At 36.2% G+C, this 18,865-nt stretch overlaps 1 protein-coding gene across 11 annotated transcripts in view; it reads right to left on the bottom strand.

Moving 5' to 3' along the window:
* Positions 1-18,865, bottom strand: part of HERC1 (HECT and RLD domain containing E3 ubiquitin protein ligase family member 1) — a 95,646-nt gene that overhangs the window by 5,667 nt on the left and 71,114 nt on the right. For 8 of the 11 annotated variants that reach the window (XM_040706775.2, XM_040706780.2, XM_040706781.2 and 5 more), the window contains 23 exons: positions 18,452-18,722; positions 17,567-17,780; positions 16,552-16,811; positions 15,558-15,685; positions 14,579-14,706; positions 13,138-13,329; positions 12,105-12,235; positions 11,028-11,227; positions 10,423-10,537; positions 9,743-9,889; positions 9,123-9,224; positions 7,815-7,988; positions 7,212-7,505; positions 6,328-6,393; positions 6,104-6,229; positions 5,409-5,547; positions 4,775-4,956; positions 3,817-3,972; positions 3,178-3,300; positions 2,755-2,857; positions 1,950-2,119; positions 494-632; positions 133-302 (listed from right to left, as the gene is read on the bottom strand). In XM_040706775.2, coding sequence (XP_040562709.1) covers positions 133-302; positions 494-632; positions 1,950-2,119; positions 2,755-2,857; positions 3,178-3,300; positions 3,817-3,972; positions 4,775-4,956; positions 5,409-5,547; positions 6,104-6,229; positions 6,328-6,393; positions 7,212-7,505; positions 7,815-7,988; positions 9,123-9,224; positions 9,743-9,889; positions 10,423-10,537; positions 11,028-11,227; positions 12,105-12,235; positions 13,138-13,329; positions 14,579-14,706; positions 15,558-15,685; positions 16,552-16,811; positions 17,567-17,780; positions 18,452-18,722 — 3,730 coding nt within the window. The remainder of the gene's footprint in view (positions 1-132; positions 303-493; positions 633-1,949; positions 2,120-2,754; positions 2,858-3,177; positions 3,301-3,816; positions 3,973-4,774; positions 4,957-5,408; positions 5,548-6,103; positions 6,230-6,327; positions 6,394-7,211; positions 7,506-7,814; positions 7,989-9,122; positions 9,225-9,742; positions 9,890-10,422; positions 10,538-11,027; positions 11,228-12,104; positions 12,236-13,137; positions 13,330-14,578; positions 14,707-15,557; positions 15,686-16,551; positions 16,812-17,566; positions 17,781-18,451; positions 18,723-18,865) is intronic. The other 3 variants (XM_040706784.2, XM_413753.7, XM_040706778.2) reach the window with 2 other exon arrangements.

The raw sequence follows: 18,865 nt of genomic DNA, 5'->3' as shown, positions 1-18,865 counted from the left end.
ATTTGTATATTTTATTTCTTTATTAGGAAAAAAAAATCTTACAGATTCTACTAATGAGGCCTAGTAAGAAACTTGCTAGCGATACAGTACAACACAACAGGGCTAAAATACATTTTTCAAATGGAATTTTACCTGATTATTGGGACTGAGGTTAAGTAATCTCCATGAAGAGTACATGAGGTCAGAGAAATGGTACAGCAGTCTGAGCCTTGCTCTTACTGTATGAATGCTCACTTCCTTCAGTGCCCCATACTGCGGTGGAATGGCATCAGGCAAGCCAAGCTGTAAAGGCACCGATACACCTACCACACAAGACAGAAAACATCATTTCATAAAGGACTGCAAAACTGAGAAACTAAGGTAATTTGAAAACCTGCATGGATATAAACTGAAACAAATTCGTGTCAAACATTCCACAGTTTGCATTACACTCATCCCTCATGAAACACAAAGACTAATTCAAATGACCATACAAATCATCTCAGCTCTTTACCTGGAGCTCTGGGTGGAACTGGGGGCGCTGTCCAGGCAGCACTGTGGCAACGACCTGCTGAAATCTGCCGAATATTCTTTCCTTGCAGGACTGTTATTAGGGTTGGTTCTCTGACATGGTTAGTATGGCCAAGTCCAAGCTGACAGTTGTAAGACACAAATAAGAATCAACAACTGTGATAATGCTTCTAGAAAACTCTCAAGCAAAGATTCAGAACAAATGCTAAGAATTCCTACACCATATACTAGCTTAAAAACATTTGCCTTGTAGATCTTTAATTATACTTGCATTTACCTTTTATTTTGGATAGAATATTACATCCATGCTTAATGGGATTAGCAAATCTAGGTGGTAAAGAGGCCTGAGAACAGCTAGAAATTTTTTTGCACAGTCTTTTGTGCACTGAGAAATTAACCTGTGCTGCTAAGTCATCTATATTGCACAATCCTTCTCATGCAGAGTTAACACAGATCATACCTCTCCTGTGCAATTTAAATATCACTTCTACTCTAGCAGGTACATTCCTGCAGGTGTTTGAAAAAACAATCAGCATGAAGAGAAATTTCACTGAAAGTCTTCTAATTTTCTCCCCAATAGTTTTGAATTTTGTATTGTAAAAATGATAACTTTCTACTTCATGAGTATACAAAATTATTTCTACAACATATAAAGTGAATTTTTTACATTGCAATGGAAAGTATACCAAATAAGCTTTCAGAATTAACTTCCTGTATCTTTCTTTTTTAACACTAAGTTTTTCTCTTCCAAAAGAGAAACAATGATTTTAAAAACAGACAAATGTTCCTTTTAGAAATTATTCTAAATAACTGGCTCAAATACCATTCTCAAAAACTCATTCCTGAAATGGCACAGCACTGACTTTGCCCAACATTCTTGAAACACCAAGAGTCAAAACATCAAGAGGCTCGGTTTTACACTTGCAGCATACAAAACTCAAAATCTGAAATCCTTTCAAAAAATTTGAGTTATACATTCGGTGTGGGAAGAGAATGGACGTTTAAGGGCAGTGATAAAGTCAGCGTCCCAAAGCAAAGAGAGTATTTAATATTTACTATTTTCTTCTGACTCGTAAAAATGACTTCACATAAAACTAATCTTTTCTTTATGAAAAGAATCCAATTGCAACCCATCATAATTATTTTTTTTTTAGTATTTAAGAACATTGATGGTAGGTCATGGATCAGTAAAGTTTCTTTCAAAAAACATTTCGACAAGCGTGCATTTTGATAGAATGTTCTCAGTGCTTTCCCCCACTGTTTGTGCAAGTGCACAGGAAATGAAAAAAACAACTGTGGAGAAAACCTAAAATGTTATTATGGCTGAGGGGAAGGAAAAGAACAAAAATCAAAGCTTGATTTGCCACCAGAAGATATATATTCCAACCACATCTGAACAGTAATAATAAGGTTAGAAATAAACAGGGAACAGTACATACCTGCCCTTCAGAGTTGCTACCCCAAGCATATACATCGCCTGTGGATGATAAAGCTAGTGTATGCTCTGCTCCTACAGCTATGTCTTCAATGAAGACTCCTGAGAGTACTGGGACCTGCTGGGGTCTGTTGTGATTTCGAGCTCGGCCTTCAGGCAAACCAATAAGGCGATCTGAAATTGCAAGGAAACATACATATATAGGTTGTTAATTTTACTTGCAGGCAGAAGGTGGGGAGGGACAAAAAGCAACTCTGAATACTCTTAGAACTGGGACATCAGCGCAATTTGTTATGCTAGTGTATGTTTCCTAAAAAGCATTGCCTGTGCTTATTGAAACTGCTGAAGTTATTTGCACTTTAAAAGTGAAATAAGATCAAAATCTATTAAAACAAAATGTCACATAATTTTATAACACATTTGAATTAATTGACTTGAAAAGAGAAAACACGTTTAACTCAGTGATGCTGCCGATTTGCCTGTCCAGATTCTTAACAACTTGGGCAGATATAGGCGCTATTAGGCAAGGCAAGCGTTCAAAGAACCCACTGGTTTTAGACATGAAATTGAATGAAATTTTATAGAAACACCTGTCAAAAACTAAATTAAACACTCTTCAAAAACTAAACTGTGAGGCTATTGTGAGATCAAACTACATATAGGCCTAAAATCCAGATCTGTGGCTACGTTAAAACAGCATTTTTGAAATCCCAAGATTACTCTCATGAATGTGTGTTAATGTCCTTCATTTTCATTTGCAGTATACAAAGCCATATAGGTACAAAGGTCCAAGTGTTAGATTATCCTACCTTGTCCAAACGTATATACATGACCATCTTTTGTCAGTGCAACAGAAAACTGTGTTCCACAGGCAACTTTTTTTATGCCAATTCCACAGAGGATATCCACTTTCTAGGGGGGTAAATGAGAGGACAAAGAGCTATGGCATTACGAAGATATAAAAAGAAAATAAACAAGAATTTCACTTTTTCACAATTTTCACTATTTGTATTATCTCTGACATAAGGTTGAGTATCATCTACCTGAAATTCTTTAAAGTGTGATGCTTAACATAACATACTATCAGAATTATTTATGGTAGATTTTGTTACAACAGTATAGCATATAGAATTAATAATTTGAATTCTGAAAACTACACTCTGAATGCTGTGTAATAGGTTTAGCAACAGTAAAAATTTATGCAAAGAATACTTTTCCCAATGAATTCTAACCTGTGGTGAGGATTTTGCAGTGGAATTTCCCAAACCAAGTTTACCATAATCTCCATCTCCAAAAGCCCAAACCATTGAACCATCCGTTGACACAGCTACAGTATGATTGAGTCCACAGGCCACCTGGTTCAAAGAAATATGTTATTACCACAGTTTTTGCCACTATTAACTTAAGACAACCCAAATACCTTTTAGAAAAGAAAAGCTGTGTTTAAAAAAAAAAAAAAAAAAAGAAAGAAAGAAAAAGATCCCTTTAAGGACATTAAAATTCTATTGCTTCTTACAGCATTTGGAAGACAACAGGGTGGTTTTTTGTTTGTTTTTTAAGGAATCTGCTTCCACTCCCGCTCCTAGAACCAAAGAATAGTTTTATGCTAAGCATGCTCACTGCCTAGGAATATAAAATGTGTCATGAATTTATACATAATGATTAAACATAAAAATGTTACGATGTTAAAGAAAAAAAAGCAGTTTTGCAGAAAGAGGCTCAAAAGACTGGAAAGATATCAGAAAAAACATTTTTTCAAATTCTGCTATCGCAATCAAAATACAATCCCAAACATAAAAACAAAACACTGAAATATGTTGAAAATATCAGCATTACATGAAGATACAGTGACAGTTTTAGATAAACCATGCCTGTCCAATCTGGTAGCCCTCCAGCGCTGTCACTCTTTCAGGAAGTTTCTTATTGGAAGTATTTCCAAGCCCTAATCGACCATAATCACCATTTCCAAATGTAAAAAGTTTGCCATCTGCTGTCACCACAGCTGAGTGTTTGAAGCCACATGACATCTGGAAGTAAAACAAATATAATTCTTACAGGCAACTTGTTTTACATATCAAACTATGCAATAACTTTCTCATCTTATAAAATATATTCACATTATAAAGTCATAAAGCACAGGTACTGCAGCATGAATTATTTCAACACTATTTCTACTTTATCCTCACAGTAATGTTAGGAGAAGGACATGTGCAGACTTGTGTGGATAAAGGCCTTCAGACACTTATTATTTAATTATTATTATTTTTTTTTTTGTTAAAACCAAACAACTATCTTCTGGAAGCAGGTTGCTTGCCAAGCACATCTTCTATTAAATGGCATGAAAGAATGCTGGTTTGATACAGAAACCTTCAGCCAAAGCCAGGTATCTTTTTTTTTGAGCTGCTATGAAGCACACTCAGTACAGAGAAGGAAGATAGGGCAACTCATTTTAAAGAACACTGTTGTCTGACAAAGATCAATATATAAAGATCTGAATTGTGCCTGTATTTTGACAGTCTCCAGATCATCCCTTTTTCGCAGGCTCTTTCAAATTGTTAGACTTCTCAAGTAACAAGTGTTGAGTAACATCACAGCACCAATGAACTTGTGATACTATTTTCCACTGGGAATTATCAACTTGCTTCATAACGCTCAGTGAGAAGTCAAAAGTTTCCTGTTTTCATTCAGTATATGAATTCAAATTGACAAGACTGACAGTGGTTCTGGAACATCTCTATCACTAACTGTACCATTTACCCGAAGCCAATATTCCTAAGTACTAAGTTACTGTATTTACAGTTTGTAAGAGGAAAAAATATGCTGTGGAACCTGCACCACTTCTTCTCCTTGCAGAGCCTCTATTTGTCTAGGCCTGCGCTGTCTGTCGCTGTTCCCGTGTCCTAGTTTGCCATAATCTCCATCTCCCCAGCTAAAGACTTCCCCACTTTCAGTCAAAGCCATGGAATGTCCATCAGATCCACAAGAGGTCACCAGCTGTGTTACAACAAAGCCTGTGAGAGAGAATAGAGAAAACAGTGTTTGCAGTAAATAAAAACAAACTCTCAATATGCACATATCCAAGTGACCCAAGGGGTAGCAAATTACATCTGGGGAAAGGCATCAACCAGGAATACACTTTTCTTATCATAGCAATTCCCTTGTATTATTTACTTTGAAGAAACTCTACATCTTCTCACGTACAACCTATGGTTTTGACCTGTCATTAGTTTTGAAATGAAATATTCCTACCCTCAGCAAATGTTTTTCCCCAGAGCAGTCTTAAAATTACGGAATTTTAATATGTTACTAATAACATAACAAGGAGAAATGAACATCTAGTTTGTTTGTTCAATTTTCAATTAACAATTACAATCTGTGAAAGTAGTATCAACACAAATAATTACATTAACTATCAAAATGATGTTCACTATCTATCAATTTAATCTTTTCAAACCAGTTTTACCTTGCAGTGCTGAAATGACTGTTAACACATGAAGATCATCCGAATTTCCTTGTCCCAGCCGTCCATAGCTCCCTTCTCCACAAGCCAAAACTGTGCCATTAGCTTGAATGACAAAAGTACAGTTCTGACCACAAACAACCTGGTCAAGAAAAATACATAGAAGTTTTTATGGGTTTTTTAATGTTTTTTTTTTTTGTTGTTCTTTTTGTTTTAGAGGCAGCAATCTGTATTACAATTACAATGTATCATCTTATTTTTTCAACCACTACTTTCCTTTGTAATTCTACCAAGACCACAGACTCTTTAGTCACACTGCAAATACCTTCATGGCAATCCTATTAACATAAAACATCACTTACAGCATGTTTAATGGACTTTTATTTATTATCATAACACAGATTTCTTCATTGAAACTTGCTACTGGTTTCATCAAACCTTTTTCCAGTGACAGAAAATATAATACACTCCCTCCCTGAGATTTATTTAAGTCTTGATGTTTCTATCCTGAATGTCAATTTTATCTCAGAATTTTATCTCAAAATTATTAATTATGCTAGAAAATACATGTTTTGAGCATACTTAATAGTAAATTCAAACAACAAGTAGAAGACATTCAAAGAGAGATTTTGATATTCAAACAATGCATGGTATAAAACAATAAAAATAAAAACATGTGACTGTCTTTAGGTGATCACCTGTTGAGCCTGAGAGAAAGAAGGTGCTGCCACTGGTACCATGACATTTCTACCAGCTTCTGCTAATTGTCCATGTCTTCCTGCTCCCCACAGATACACGTCACATTTGCCTCCTAAGTGCCAATCCTACGTTGCAGCAGGAAAGAATGCTTTAGAAAAAGAGTACGTTCAAAAAGCTTACTACAGCAAAATAAATAAAATAAATAAATTTCCATTTTACTAACCTCTGGCCTTGACGTTGCCCAGGACATAATCTGTTCATCCATACCATTGATCCATTTACTGTTATCCTAAGCAACAAAAAGCACAGTTACCACATTCAGTTCGAGAGATGCACGTTATTTTGCTGCTATGTCATACTTGTTCCCTTATTAACTACGAACAATATGGACATTCAAAGTACTCGAGAAAAATACAAAGACAAGAGTGAACACGTGCAAACTCAGATATTTGATTTTTGTCCATAGACAAAATCTTCTTTACTATGCCTACAAACGACACTGTTATTCATGGTTCACAATCAACATATAAATAAAATCAAATAAAATTCATGATGAAATAATCTTCTTTAAAGCTTTTTGAAGCACGTGCTCTCTGAAGATGTTGTAACATTGCTGATAATATTAGGATATGTCAGCCAAAATAAAAAGTCATAAAGACCATTAACATCACTAAAATAATTTGGTGTAGGAATGTGCCAAAAAGTTACTTCAAAATTAGTACAATAGAGTTCTACATTTCTTGCTTCTGTAACTTGAGAAAATTACCATGTTTTTTTTTCCAATATGCAACTGATAGCAATTTACAGTACATTCTGTACTAGATAACTAAAAAATGAACTTGCATTTATTGCTGATGTTTATGTATATAAATATATATGCCTATATATACATACATTATAGAAATTTCCAGTTCAGAGATGTTAACTGCATCAAACCACATGCATAACACTAACATGCTTCCTTCCTGAGGACAGGCTGGACAGGGCCCTGGGCAGCCTAATTTAGTTAGGGGCAACCCAGCCCACGGCAGGGGGTTGGAACTGGACAATCTTTATGGTCCCTCCCAACCCAAGCCACCGTAATTTAATGAATCTAGCACATTTCACCATTAGGAGAGTAAGTTCATCCTCTGGAACAGGCTCCAGGTCTGGAACAGTAAAGGATTCTGGGAACTGTGCTCCCTTCGCCAAGGCTTCAGCAGCTTTTATGGTGGTTGAGAAACATTCTAGCCAGGCCCATTCCGTGGGACTCCAGGTTGAAGGATCAGGGAGGCAGTTTTGGTGATGAGGTGGTACTGGAGGATTGCACAACAGCTGATCTAGGTGGAGGCCCACAGCGAGTGACGCCAAGCATTGCATATAAGGACTGTGAACAAGCTGGTCTCCACAAACAACATGGGGCTAAAGGTGAGGGGAAGGGGAAAGAGAAATCACACATGCACAGTTAGGAATATAAATTCATCAATCTGGAAGTAGGATTTCTACAAAGCTAGTCCTATAGACAAACATTTTCTTCCATACTTAAAAGTTTTTCTAAAATGTTAAATATTCTCAAATTAAGAGATGGTTAGTTTGGAGAATATTGAAAGATATCTGCAGACAAGATGTAGGAAATTCTGGGGGGGATCTCAGTCCTGAAAGACTGCAACCAGATCACCACCACAGTGATCCCAAGAGAAAGAAATTTTAAGTGTTCTCATTAGCTCTTACCTTTTCATAAGCATACTGCTCCTGAAGCATTATTGGCAAACGTTCCAAGAAAGCTCGCATGCAAGGAGCCATATTTAATCCTAAAACTCCTTGCTGTTTCAGTGCAGTTCTACATGTTGCAAGGATGTGATTGGAAGATATCCACTCTGATGTACAGTTCACTACCAACACATCCTGTTTAACAGCAGACACAAGACATGTTAAAAATCAAAAATTCATCAAATAGGGTTATTCAGCTCCATTGAATTACCACCAACTATCTTAGTTTCCAAAGTGGGCAATAAATATTTGTATCGTCTCTGTTGATTAACAGTCTGCTGAAAAACACTACGGAGTAGCTCCCTCCACATTGTCACTTCATCTGTTACTGTCACCTTCTCAAGGCAGCATTATGATTATCATTCCAAGGAAGAATGGAAGATATTAACAAGTAGAGTTAATTTTTGTGAACAGCATAAACATAGTTAAGGGTTTGTCTTGTAAAATGATCTCCAACATCAGGGTTGAATTCAGGAAAGACTTTCATAGAATTTGAAAATACTTAGAACCAAATACAGCACAGCTCTACTAACAGGAGCCATAACTTGTGCCACGTTCATCATTATTCACAAAAGAAGCTGTCTTCTGGAACAACCAGCTGTTGTTTGCCTTTTGTTTTTTAATCACTTGAGGAAGTGGGAGACTCATGAATGCTTGCAAATATTGCTATATTGCCACATTTGAAACTTTTGTTCAGATACAAGCAGTACTTAAAGTAAACATTGAAATAAATTTTGCTGCTCCTTAAAAAAAATTCTGATGTTGAGACTGCTCTATATTAAATTATATTACTGAGGTATCTTATTTGTTTGGAGAAAAAAAAAATCTTCATGCTTCATAAATAAGAAGTCTTCATCCTGTTTTTGTGGCTCATTTACAGTTGCTGCCAATAAACAGAGATGCTGATGTAACCAGCGTGTAAAGTCCTTTGCAACCACAAATTCTGAAGGATTCTCCTCTCCTTCACCACCCAAAATTCAACTTGAGACATTTAAAAAAATAATTTAAAAAATAAGTCTTTTTAGGCTCAAGTGGTAGTTGAAAGTCAAAATCATGTATCTTGAAAATATAACAGTTGTATAGACTCAGTTATTCAAGCTGCTTTGTAAACAAGTATGCTCATATAACGCAAGCCAATATACAGCCATAGGCCCTGTCTGCATAGTTCTTCCCCCTCCCTCCCCAAAAAAGACAAATGGAATTGTCTTTTCATAAGACAATTCTTAATTACACAAGCAACTGTAGGATTACTTTAACACACAGTATCACCTTTGATCTGTTACAGCACGCAGCTACACCAACTTCAGGTATCCATACAGCAGTCTGAATAGCTCCAGAACCTATCACAACACTCTGTAGCACCGAACCATCCTAAGGAAAGAAGTGCTCTGTGTCAGTGTGCATATACAGCTACTTCTCTATTTAAATACATACAAAGCACATTCCTAAGGGATGACATTCTCCAAGCTGTTCAATAATTTCTTAAAAACTGAAATGTCAATGCTAAAAGCCAAAATCTACCTAGCACTTCCATCATACTAGGGAGATAATATAAGTGATACAGAATTATTTAATAAGAAACAATGTATGATTCTTGGAAAAGTTCTTGGAGTAAACCAATGTTCTTCCCATCTCTAAAGTGAGAGTGGCTGCTTCTGCAAAGCCTAACTAATAATATGACTAAGACTAAAAAGTGAATAAATCATAGAACCATCATCTACAAGATACTTAACAGTTAAGTGTAATTGAAATTTATGCTTTATTAAGTATAACATTTCATCATTATTTTATACGACATTCTTTCATGTTTGTAACACCCCAGAAAAAAAACGCGAAGTGTGATGCCTCAGCCACTGGAGATAGTTATACTAAAAAAGTAAAGACCTTACCCGTAAAGACCAAATATTCATGAGACCACCAAGTCCACCAGATACTAATGCCAGTCCGTCAGGGCTGAACGCAACAGTCCGAACAGGGGTAATATGTCCTCTCAGTTGAAATACACACTTGGCTTCAACTGCTTTTCTGTATCCATCCTGAAAATTATTTTGTAGTTATGGAACACTGAACTTCACACAGAAAAAAATTAGCTTCTACATTGTGTAAGAAATACTGAATATTTGTAGAGATATAGTAATTTCCATACTGTATTTTAAAAGTCCAAAATTATTCTTGCCACATTATCACCTTTTTTCCACATACAAAATGCCACCAACGTTAAAAACTGCATTATAATCTGATGTAACACCTGTAAAACTTATGTTGACTTAATTTCATACAGAAATAGTTTAAAACTCTTACTGAATTTTATTATAAACTTATCAACTTAGGAAAAATAGAAACAGTCCAGTATATAATATTTAGTGAAGTAAAATTCACTTCAACCTGTGATTTTTCAGTTTCTGTTCTGAAAATGCCTACACACATACAAACGCAACATAAACACTTCTTTTTAGCAAATATCTTCTCTCAGGAAATTTGAGATTTGAGTAACTTGTTCACCTTACTTCTTCCCTAACTTCAGGACAAGCAAAGGCAATTTCTTAAACACTATGTCTACTTCTCCTACCTGGGCACTTGTTTCTTGGTCCCACCATCCTTCTGAGTATGCTGAGCTGGTCTGCAGCGTGACTGCTATGTCCTGGGGAACAGTCCAGACACACACCAAACCATTGTGGCACCCTCTAAAAGAAGTCATGGTAAATCAGAAAAACAAAGTAAAGGTATTAATACAAAATATTAACAGAATGTCGTACCTAGGAAGGTAGATATCACTACCTTCCTACAAAACTATATGTATCTATACATCTAAAGTGCAAAGGCATGTAAACCAGTGGTTAAAAACATTCCTCCTGCTCCACTCCCTTATCCTCCCACTCCTCACCCCATACCTTTTCAATTTTCACTAACATCACAGTCTCATTTTAAAAAAGTATTTGCAAGAAAACTTCAAGCACAGGTCTACCATGCACAGGTCTTACAGCATAGAGACAACAGCTGGCAATATGACAAGAGCCATGTTTTTCATTTTCATTCTGGTGCTTTAGAATTCTCATGAGAAGTGATTTACTGAGTAAATGTTACTTGAAAAAACACAAAAATTTACTTTGCTCTTGACATTAATGATCAAGAAAAAAACACAATAATGCTAAAACAAACGAAAACATGACATACGTAGCTAGCAAAAGCTGTAACTTGGAACCTTTCCCTGGAAGACCACACCAAGCAATGCCATTCACAAAAGCTGGATGGGGCAGTGAATGCAGACGTCTCCAAGACCCTCCCATGTATGCCCAGAGTTTCACCATTTCTTCTTTGGCACATGTCAGGAGAATCTTACCAGTTGGATCCCACTTCATACTAACAATTGTATCCTATTAATTAAAAGAAAACAGTTGGTATGAAGTAACACAGTAGGAACAGAGAAAACTCAGTTGTCAGAGCTAATGCAATGTTTAATTATTGATAACATAGAGCATTTTATTCTCAAATAAATTTTAAGAAGTAGAGAGAATGACTTGCAAATATGAATTCAGTATAACCTCAAAACTCTACTTTTTTTTTTATATTGGGTAACTGCAGAATCACCTTAATGGTACTGGCTTCATAGGCATATTAGGTAACGGGCCAGATGAGGTAACCGACATTAGAAAGAAGAACAGGCCATGGTGGAATACTGAAGTATAGTTTTATTACCACAGCACGCCCACTTCTGTGACAGCCATGCTTCAAATAGCAGGACCAATTCACGGAAGCACTCAAGATGCTTTTATTAAACTTCCACTTTGGGAATTCTCCTTCTAGCCTAACAACTCATTAGTCCAATATGTAAAGACTTCTTACTACAGACACTAAAGCAAAGGGTCAAAACCTTTGTGGTTGCATAGTCAGAAAAAGATTTTTGCTTTGCATGGCAATTTAAGCTCTACAAAAACACGTGAAAGAGCAAAATTAAAATGTCATGAGTGCTGTTACAAATCAAGCCTTTTTAAACCCAAATACATCTTCAATACACTTCCACTGCTGTATCTAAACACACTTTGCAACCCCTAATAACAAAAAGACTATAATTCTTACTCCTTTTTTGAATTTAAATTTGGTGGACTGTTCCTCTGAACCCTACTACGTTCAACGTATCAGAAATAGATAACCTGCACTTGACTTTATAAATAGCTTTCAAATACAGAAAATAACTTAAACAGATCCTTACCTGCAGAAATTACAGATACATTTTAAAATGACTAACTCTACCTTGTGTGCATCAAGTAGAACGATTTCTCCTTTTTCAAGTGGTTCCTTTGTTCCTATTAGCAATTTCCCATCTGAATAGCCAACTGCAAATGGTTTATCTTCACTGAACCAGGCAAGGCATGTGACAGAAACTGCGACAGACAACACAAAACTTAATTAAATGAAACTGAACATCAGTCCTGCCAGAAGTTTTTGACAGTGTGATTGCATAAAATATTAAGTGCATAACTTCCCCTTCAAGTTACTTGACGTTTTTTGGTTTTTTTTTTTTTCTGACAATTTTCTTGAATTTGTATAGTAAAGAGAAAAGTGAATGCCACTGTAATCACAGCAGTTGAGATCATTTTGTAATTTTTTTTCCATTCTCCTTCATTAAAATACTTGGATATATATATATATATTCTTGACATGGGGAAAAGAACTGCGCTGGGCTGCTTCTAAGAAAACCACTGAAAGCAACTTCAGCCTTTGTTAGTATGTATTGCCTCCATTGATTCTGCCAAAAAAAAAATGGCATCTTTCTAGAAGAAGCCACAGTCTTTGTGGAAAACCACAAAATGCTACCTAAGATGTGCTATTCGATGTCCTCTGCGACCAGAACTATAAATAAAAATGGCTGTAATTATGGAATTCAGATGATATTGTCTACAAACCATCTGCAGACAAAGGAGACACTGCAAAAAATCTGTGTGTCTTTTTAATTCAAGTCATATAGCCAACATGGCAATTTAAAGCAAGATTAATGCAAATATTATAACCTCTTGTTCATTGCTGGAGAAAATGCACAGCTAATGGTGGTGACCAGGTTGGAAATATGTTGAAAAAGAGTGTTTTGATGCTGAACATTTGCTCCATCAAATAGCCTTATGGTATTCTCTGTATCTATTGTAGTTTCCACGGAAATAAATGGAAGGCATTACTTTCAGAGTAACCTATGTATAAGCTTTTTCTTTTTTTATGGCAAGGAATCTCCAAATTTAACTAAGGCACTACTAATTTTAATCTCTACTTAAATATTGATACAGTCACCTACCATCCTTTCTGTAGCAGTGTTCCAGTTCTATCCGGTGCATGGTTGAAATATCCACAACTTCAATAAGTCCAAGAGATCCATCCATACGACCAATTAATAATAATTCTCCTTTCCATGCTGCAGCTGGCCCTTCTTCTGGCCAAGCAAGTGCAGATACCCAGTGAGGCTGAAGATCTAATAATCCTTTTCCTCCTAGGAACGCCCCAATAGTTCAAGATTATTTTAAATTATTTAATTATTTAAAGCATCACATTTAATTATTTAAAATTATTTCATCTTCATAAAGAAAACAATACTACAGAAATACCTCCCACAGGAAAATATCAGAAGACTCTATAGTCTAGAGCTACAACATATGACAAATTCACTTATGTTACAAGACTATAAAGCAATGGACTACTAACCTACACAAATCTCAATGTTCATCCAAGATAAATAGTTTTGTTAAAGGATAAAGCTAAATTCATCTGTACTCAGATCACTTATACTTTTCTTATGGACTGTCTATTAACATGGACAGTTCAACCACTGATTTTCATAAGTACAAAACAACAGAAAGATGCTTCACAGATTACAAGTGACCAGGTGACTAACAATTGTCCCAGAGTTTTAAAATTATGGTGGATTAGTTAAAAGCAGCACAAATGACAGGAAAGATGTTAGAGAATCCATTTAAAGACACTTGCAAATTGAATCAATAAATTAAGAAGGGCCCTTCTGGATCAGGATCAGTCCTCCTTATCACAGTCGAATTTCTCCAACACATCTTAAAAGCATTTCCTTCCCAGTTGTCACTCCTCCTTAGAAACCATTTGATATCACAAACATTTTAATACGTTTGTGATCTTTCTTGCAGTTATTCACGGCCTATTTATTTTCATTTCTTCTTGTGTCAATAATATCCATTTGTTCACATAGCTGCTTTTGCTCCATGGGTTTCTCCTAGTGCTTACCTAGTGCTAACAATTTATAATCTTACTCCTCCCAGACTCTTTTGTTCAACTAAATAAACCAAGCTCACACATTTTACTCTCAAAAGATTTTCCATCTCATTGAACACCGTCATCAGCCATCCCTGCATCTGATTCGGTCAATTTTTGCATTCTCCATGCCTTTTGAAGAAGTTAAGTATTGTGGACTATGGGAAGATACCATATTTGCAAACAAAAATCACCAGAAATGATCAAGTCTCAAACCTAAACATCAGTGACAACAAGGATTTGTACATGGTACTCAGTTTATCCATTTAATTTTAAGACACACATCGATTTGCGGTTAATGCCTTCATCTAATTAAATAGATTGACAAGATGTTATGGAAAATGGCAGATACTAAACTGGAGAGCACACACAAATATTGGGTTAACAAATATTCAGTAACTTTGCAGCTTTATTTAGAAATACATTTTACTGTAAAATGTTCACAGGTAGTCAGAGCGTACCATTGACTTGCCATATGTTCACCATCTTTTCTGTAGCTCCAGCCAGATATTTGCCACTGATGCTCCAACAGATAAGAGACAAACTAAGGTCACTGGGTGACCCCAAACTTTCTTCAGAATCACCCTCTCTGTAACAGTACAGAATAACATAATTAAAAAGGGCACTTCCTTTAGGCTGACAGGAAAACAGAGAATTCATGAAATAGTCAAATTAAAATCTGAAGTCTTTCTGCCATCATTTTAGATTTACACAATAAATGCATTCTTCTCTGCTCACAGCCCTCCATTCTACTTAAACAACTCAAAATTATAAAATGAGCAGCATCAAACAAAATTAAAAACTGCTAAGAAATCGTCAAACAACCTTCTGGTTCACTATTGTTTCTTTATTCCTGACTTTACTCACATAAGCTGTACTAAGGAATCAGATTTTAACCTCTTCCTTCCTTCTTTTTTGGACGCATCCGAAGGATAGAGAAGTCCTTCCCAGACAATCTCATGAAGGAGCAGCAGAACTCTAAGCTCCCGAAGCCCAGAAGTCACAAATCCCCCCAACCCCTCCCACTTGACTGAAACCACTACATTCAAAATTATCATGTTATATATTTAGTGTTTACTTTATATTATGTATTTAAACTGTTCACTGGAATCCTCTGAATGAATATTTTGTTTTTATTCCTCTCATCTATCATAATTCTTTAGAGTAACTATTTTAATAATTTCACCTCATAATGAATGATTAAGAATATTTTTAACAGTTTTAACATGATCTCCTTATACTGACTCTGATCAGTATGATATTCAAGTTCTGTTTTCAGTTTTATCTTACATTGCCTGCCTTAAACACGGAAATAATCCCAGGAAAAAAGAAAGATGAAAGGATGTCTGCGCAGAAGAAACTGCAGGATTGGTTCTTCTCATTACCTTGCACAATTGCAACTTAAATTAAATATCAGACAGTTATAAATAATTGACTTACAATTTGTTGAGCACACAAGTCTGTTGCAATGAGTACTGTTTCTTGGTAACGTTCCACACTCTTATGGTGCCATCATTTCCACTGGTTGCCAAAAGTCCCTTTTTATTGCACCAAACACATGTCATGACCTACAAACATTAAAGAGATCATGGCAAAAATGGAGTTTAAACCTAAAGCTTTGGTAACTCTTTTCACTAATAACAATGCAAACTTAAACCAGCAGAACAGAGCATTACCTACAATACACTCTTCCACATTTACAACATTGCACAGTGTTTTATGAGTTTTATGAGGATACTCCACTTTGTTCAGACCCGTGCTCCACAGGGCTGCTATTGCACAGAGTACCAGAAAAAGGTGTTAACTACTATAACAGAAAAACTACTGCAAATTAAGATCTAAATTAAGATGGACTCAAGTTGCGCCAGGGGAGGTATAGGTTGGATATCAGGAAAAACGTGTTTATGGAAAGGGTGGTCAAGCACTGGAATAGGCTGCCCAGGGAGGTGGTTGAGTCACTATGCCTGGATGTGTTTAAAAACCGTTTGGATGTGGTGCTCAGGGACATGATTTAGCGGAGGGTTGATAGAGTTGGGGTAGTACGGCTAGGTTGTGGTTGGGAGTGATGATCTTTGAGGCCTTTTCCAACCTGAGCAATTCTGTGATTCTGTGATTCTATTATCTAGTCCAAAAAAAGACTGATGATTCTACTGATTTAGTGCACTGTGAGGACAGTTTCATGCCTCTTCTAATAGAAGCTTCAAAGAAAGTATGCACTACACTACAGTGGAGATACCTTCGAGCAGTAATGTACTTTATCTCCAAAACATTACATTTTGTGGGAAGTATCCCAGTCAGTACATTTGTAAAACAATCATTCTTTTTTTTTTTTTTGTCTGTATTCTACATTAAATTTTTAGAAATATATTAAATAAACATATAAATATATAAAACATATTAAAATTCGCATAATTTTAGGAGAAGTCATGCTTACCTGTTTCTGGTGAGCTTCCAATTTTATGAAGGAACATTTTCGTAAGTCTCCCCCCATATCAGCGAGGGTCTGAGGAATAGTTTGATTATCTCGATCATGAGCTGCAAGAGTTCGCACCAACTGCTGAGCAGCCCACTGCCTATGTTGTGAAGATAACCTTGAAGAAAGGCAGCAGGCTGCTAGTGCATTAGCCAGCTCCAGAGGGCCTACAGCAGAAGGATCATAGGAAGGATGGGCATACAAATGGGCAATTAAACCTGCTTAAACAAAACAATGAGATGATGCCTAGATGAGTACCAAACAGAAGTACACAAATGAACACAGCATTAGCCATAATTTCCAGAAAAAAGAAGAAAAAGATTAACAAGCATTTTATAAGGATGTTGCAATTACATTAACTGTTAGGAAAAAAATCTGTTCTGATAACAAGAGAAAACAGCCCCCTTTAAAATTTCACAAAAATACCCAAAACACCTTAACAAAAGAATTATGAACATTCTTATTCTCTCCTCATGGAAAATGGTTATTCAAAGAGCAAGTGCTGTCTAAACAGCAAAATGGATCCTCCGAGTTAAGCTGCTCTAAGGATGTCCTTCCCTTCACTGAACAAAGAAACAGCCTGGCATGGAAACTCAGAAGTTGCTTTTCAGTTCCCTGACCTCTCAACAGCAGAGTTAACAAAATTTTGTGCAGCAGAAACAGAAAAGTACTCAGGTATCAGGGATCAACTGTTATTCCCTTTAATGTCAGTATGTGACACAACTGGGGCTGAATACCACACCTGTACAGCTTTCAATACACACAGATGTTTAGATTTCTTTTAAAGTGATAGAGGATTTAGTTATGTGATAGATCTATATTTCTAAGTAAATTGTGTCCTAAACTATAACACAACATAGACTATTTTTGTGAGCAAATTTATGTGCAGATTGTTCTAGCATCTCTCCTTAAACAAAAATGAGAGACTGAAGATCTAGTAATCAAGTGATTAGGATAAATAAAAGCTTTATCATACCTTTCTTTTCAAATTCTGCTTTATCATAATTTGGCCTCAGTTTGGCCCCTTTGTCTGCCAGCAGCGCTACAAGTGCCTGAGTAACCACAAAGTTTGGAGAGGTAACAAGTTTGTTTTCTTCAGCGATTCCTCTTAAAAAGCTTGGCAAAAATTTCCGTTGAATTGGATCATCAACAGTTGTCAAGTTTACACCGGTTGCTGCAGAAATCAAATTCTGAAAAGAAACAATAAAATAAAATAAATAACTAGAACAAACAAACAAACCAACCCAATTTTGAAAAATGGTTCTATGTGGAAAAAAATCAGAGTTCAAAGTTTGATAAATTTTTTGGTAGAAATTCTCAGCTCCCAAACAATGTTGTTTTAGCAGGCAAATACCACGTACAACATGGAACTTAATTTCTCTGCTCTGGGGATTGAATACCTGGTCTTAGTGGAACCAGCCATTCATATCCAGGGATCAATCAATCAACAAAACAGACAGTCTCAAGTAATCACAAACACCAGCAAAAACTAAGGAGCTTCTAGGAGAACTTTTTATAAATTCTTTGCACCTGGGCGTAGGATGAAAAGCAGTAATGTGTAATCAAGTTCATTATTCCACCCAAAAACTTGTACTAATCCATGATCATATTTCAAACTCTAAAGAACAAACTAAGTAATTATCTGATTGCATGTAAGTGTCTTCGTCTGCATGAAACACCACTGCATTTCCACAGCTGTAGATCATCTCCAAAATACAAACAATCTATATTCCACAACCGACTTAGTTAAAGAGTCAGAGAGGGCAGTCTCACAGCTCAGAAGAAAAAAGCACAGCTTACAAATAAGGACAAAAGGGACTGCTTAATCTCACGTAGAAGTAGTTCAATATATATACCATACCTGCGTACATAACTGCACCAGAAGTTTAGCAGCACTAGGAGTGTTTGATGCCAAACAGCCCACTGCTGTGCTCAGGTAGGCAAGACATGATATAGGCTTGCTTGTTTTGCTGTGAATTCCTCTGGATCGCTCTGTTGAACTTGACACAGTGCATGGACTTGTGGAGAGTCCTGCTCTCCCTGCTGCAGCGAGGCACATTAAACGAACCAAAGTTCTGATATCTGTTAATCCCAAGGATTCAAGACCAGCTGCCAGGCTACAACTGGAACCGCTGTCAAAAATGAACATAAATGCCCTTGGTTTTTTTAGTGTATTTATAATTAAAATTGTATTTGGACAAAACTATTCCCAAACCCCTAGTGAACACTGCCTGCTTGGTTAGTTGGACAGTCTTAACATTCAGGGGGAAGGGGA

Source organism: Gallus gallus, chromosome 10 (assembly GCF_016699485.2).
Source record: "Gallus gallus isolate bGalGal1 chromosome 10, bGalGal1.mat.broiler.GRCg7b, whole genome shotgun sequence".
NCBI classification, from domain to species: Eukaryota; Metazoa; Chordata; class Aves; order Galliformes; family Phasianidae; genus Gallus; species Gallus gallus.
The sequence above is the reverse complement of the archived record's forward strand: the minus strand, read 5'-3'. Positions and strand labels throughout refer to the sequence as shown.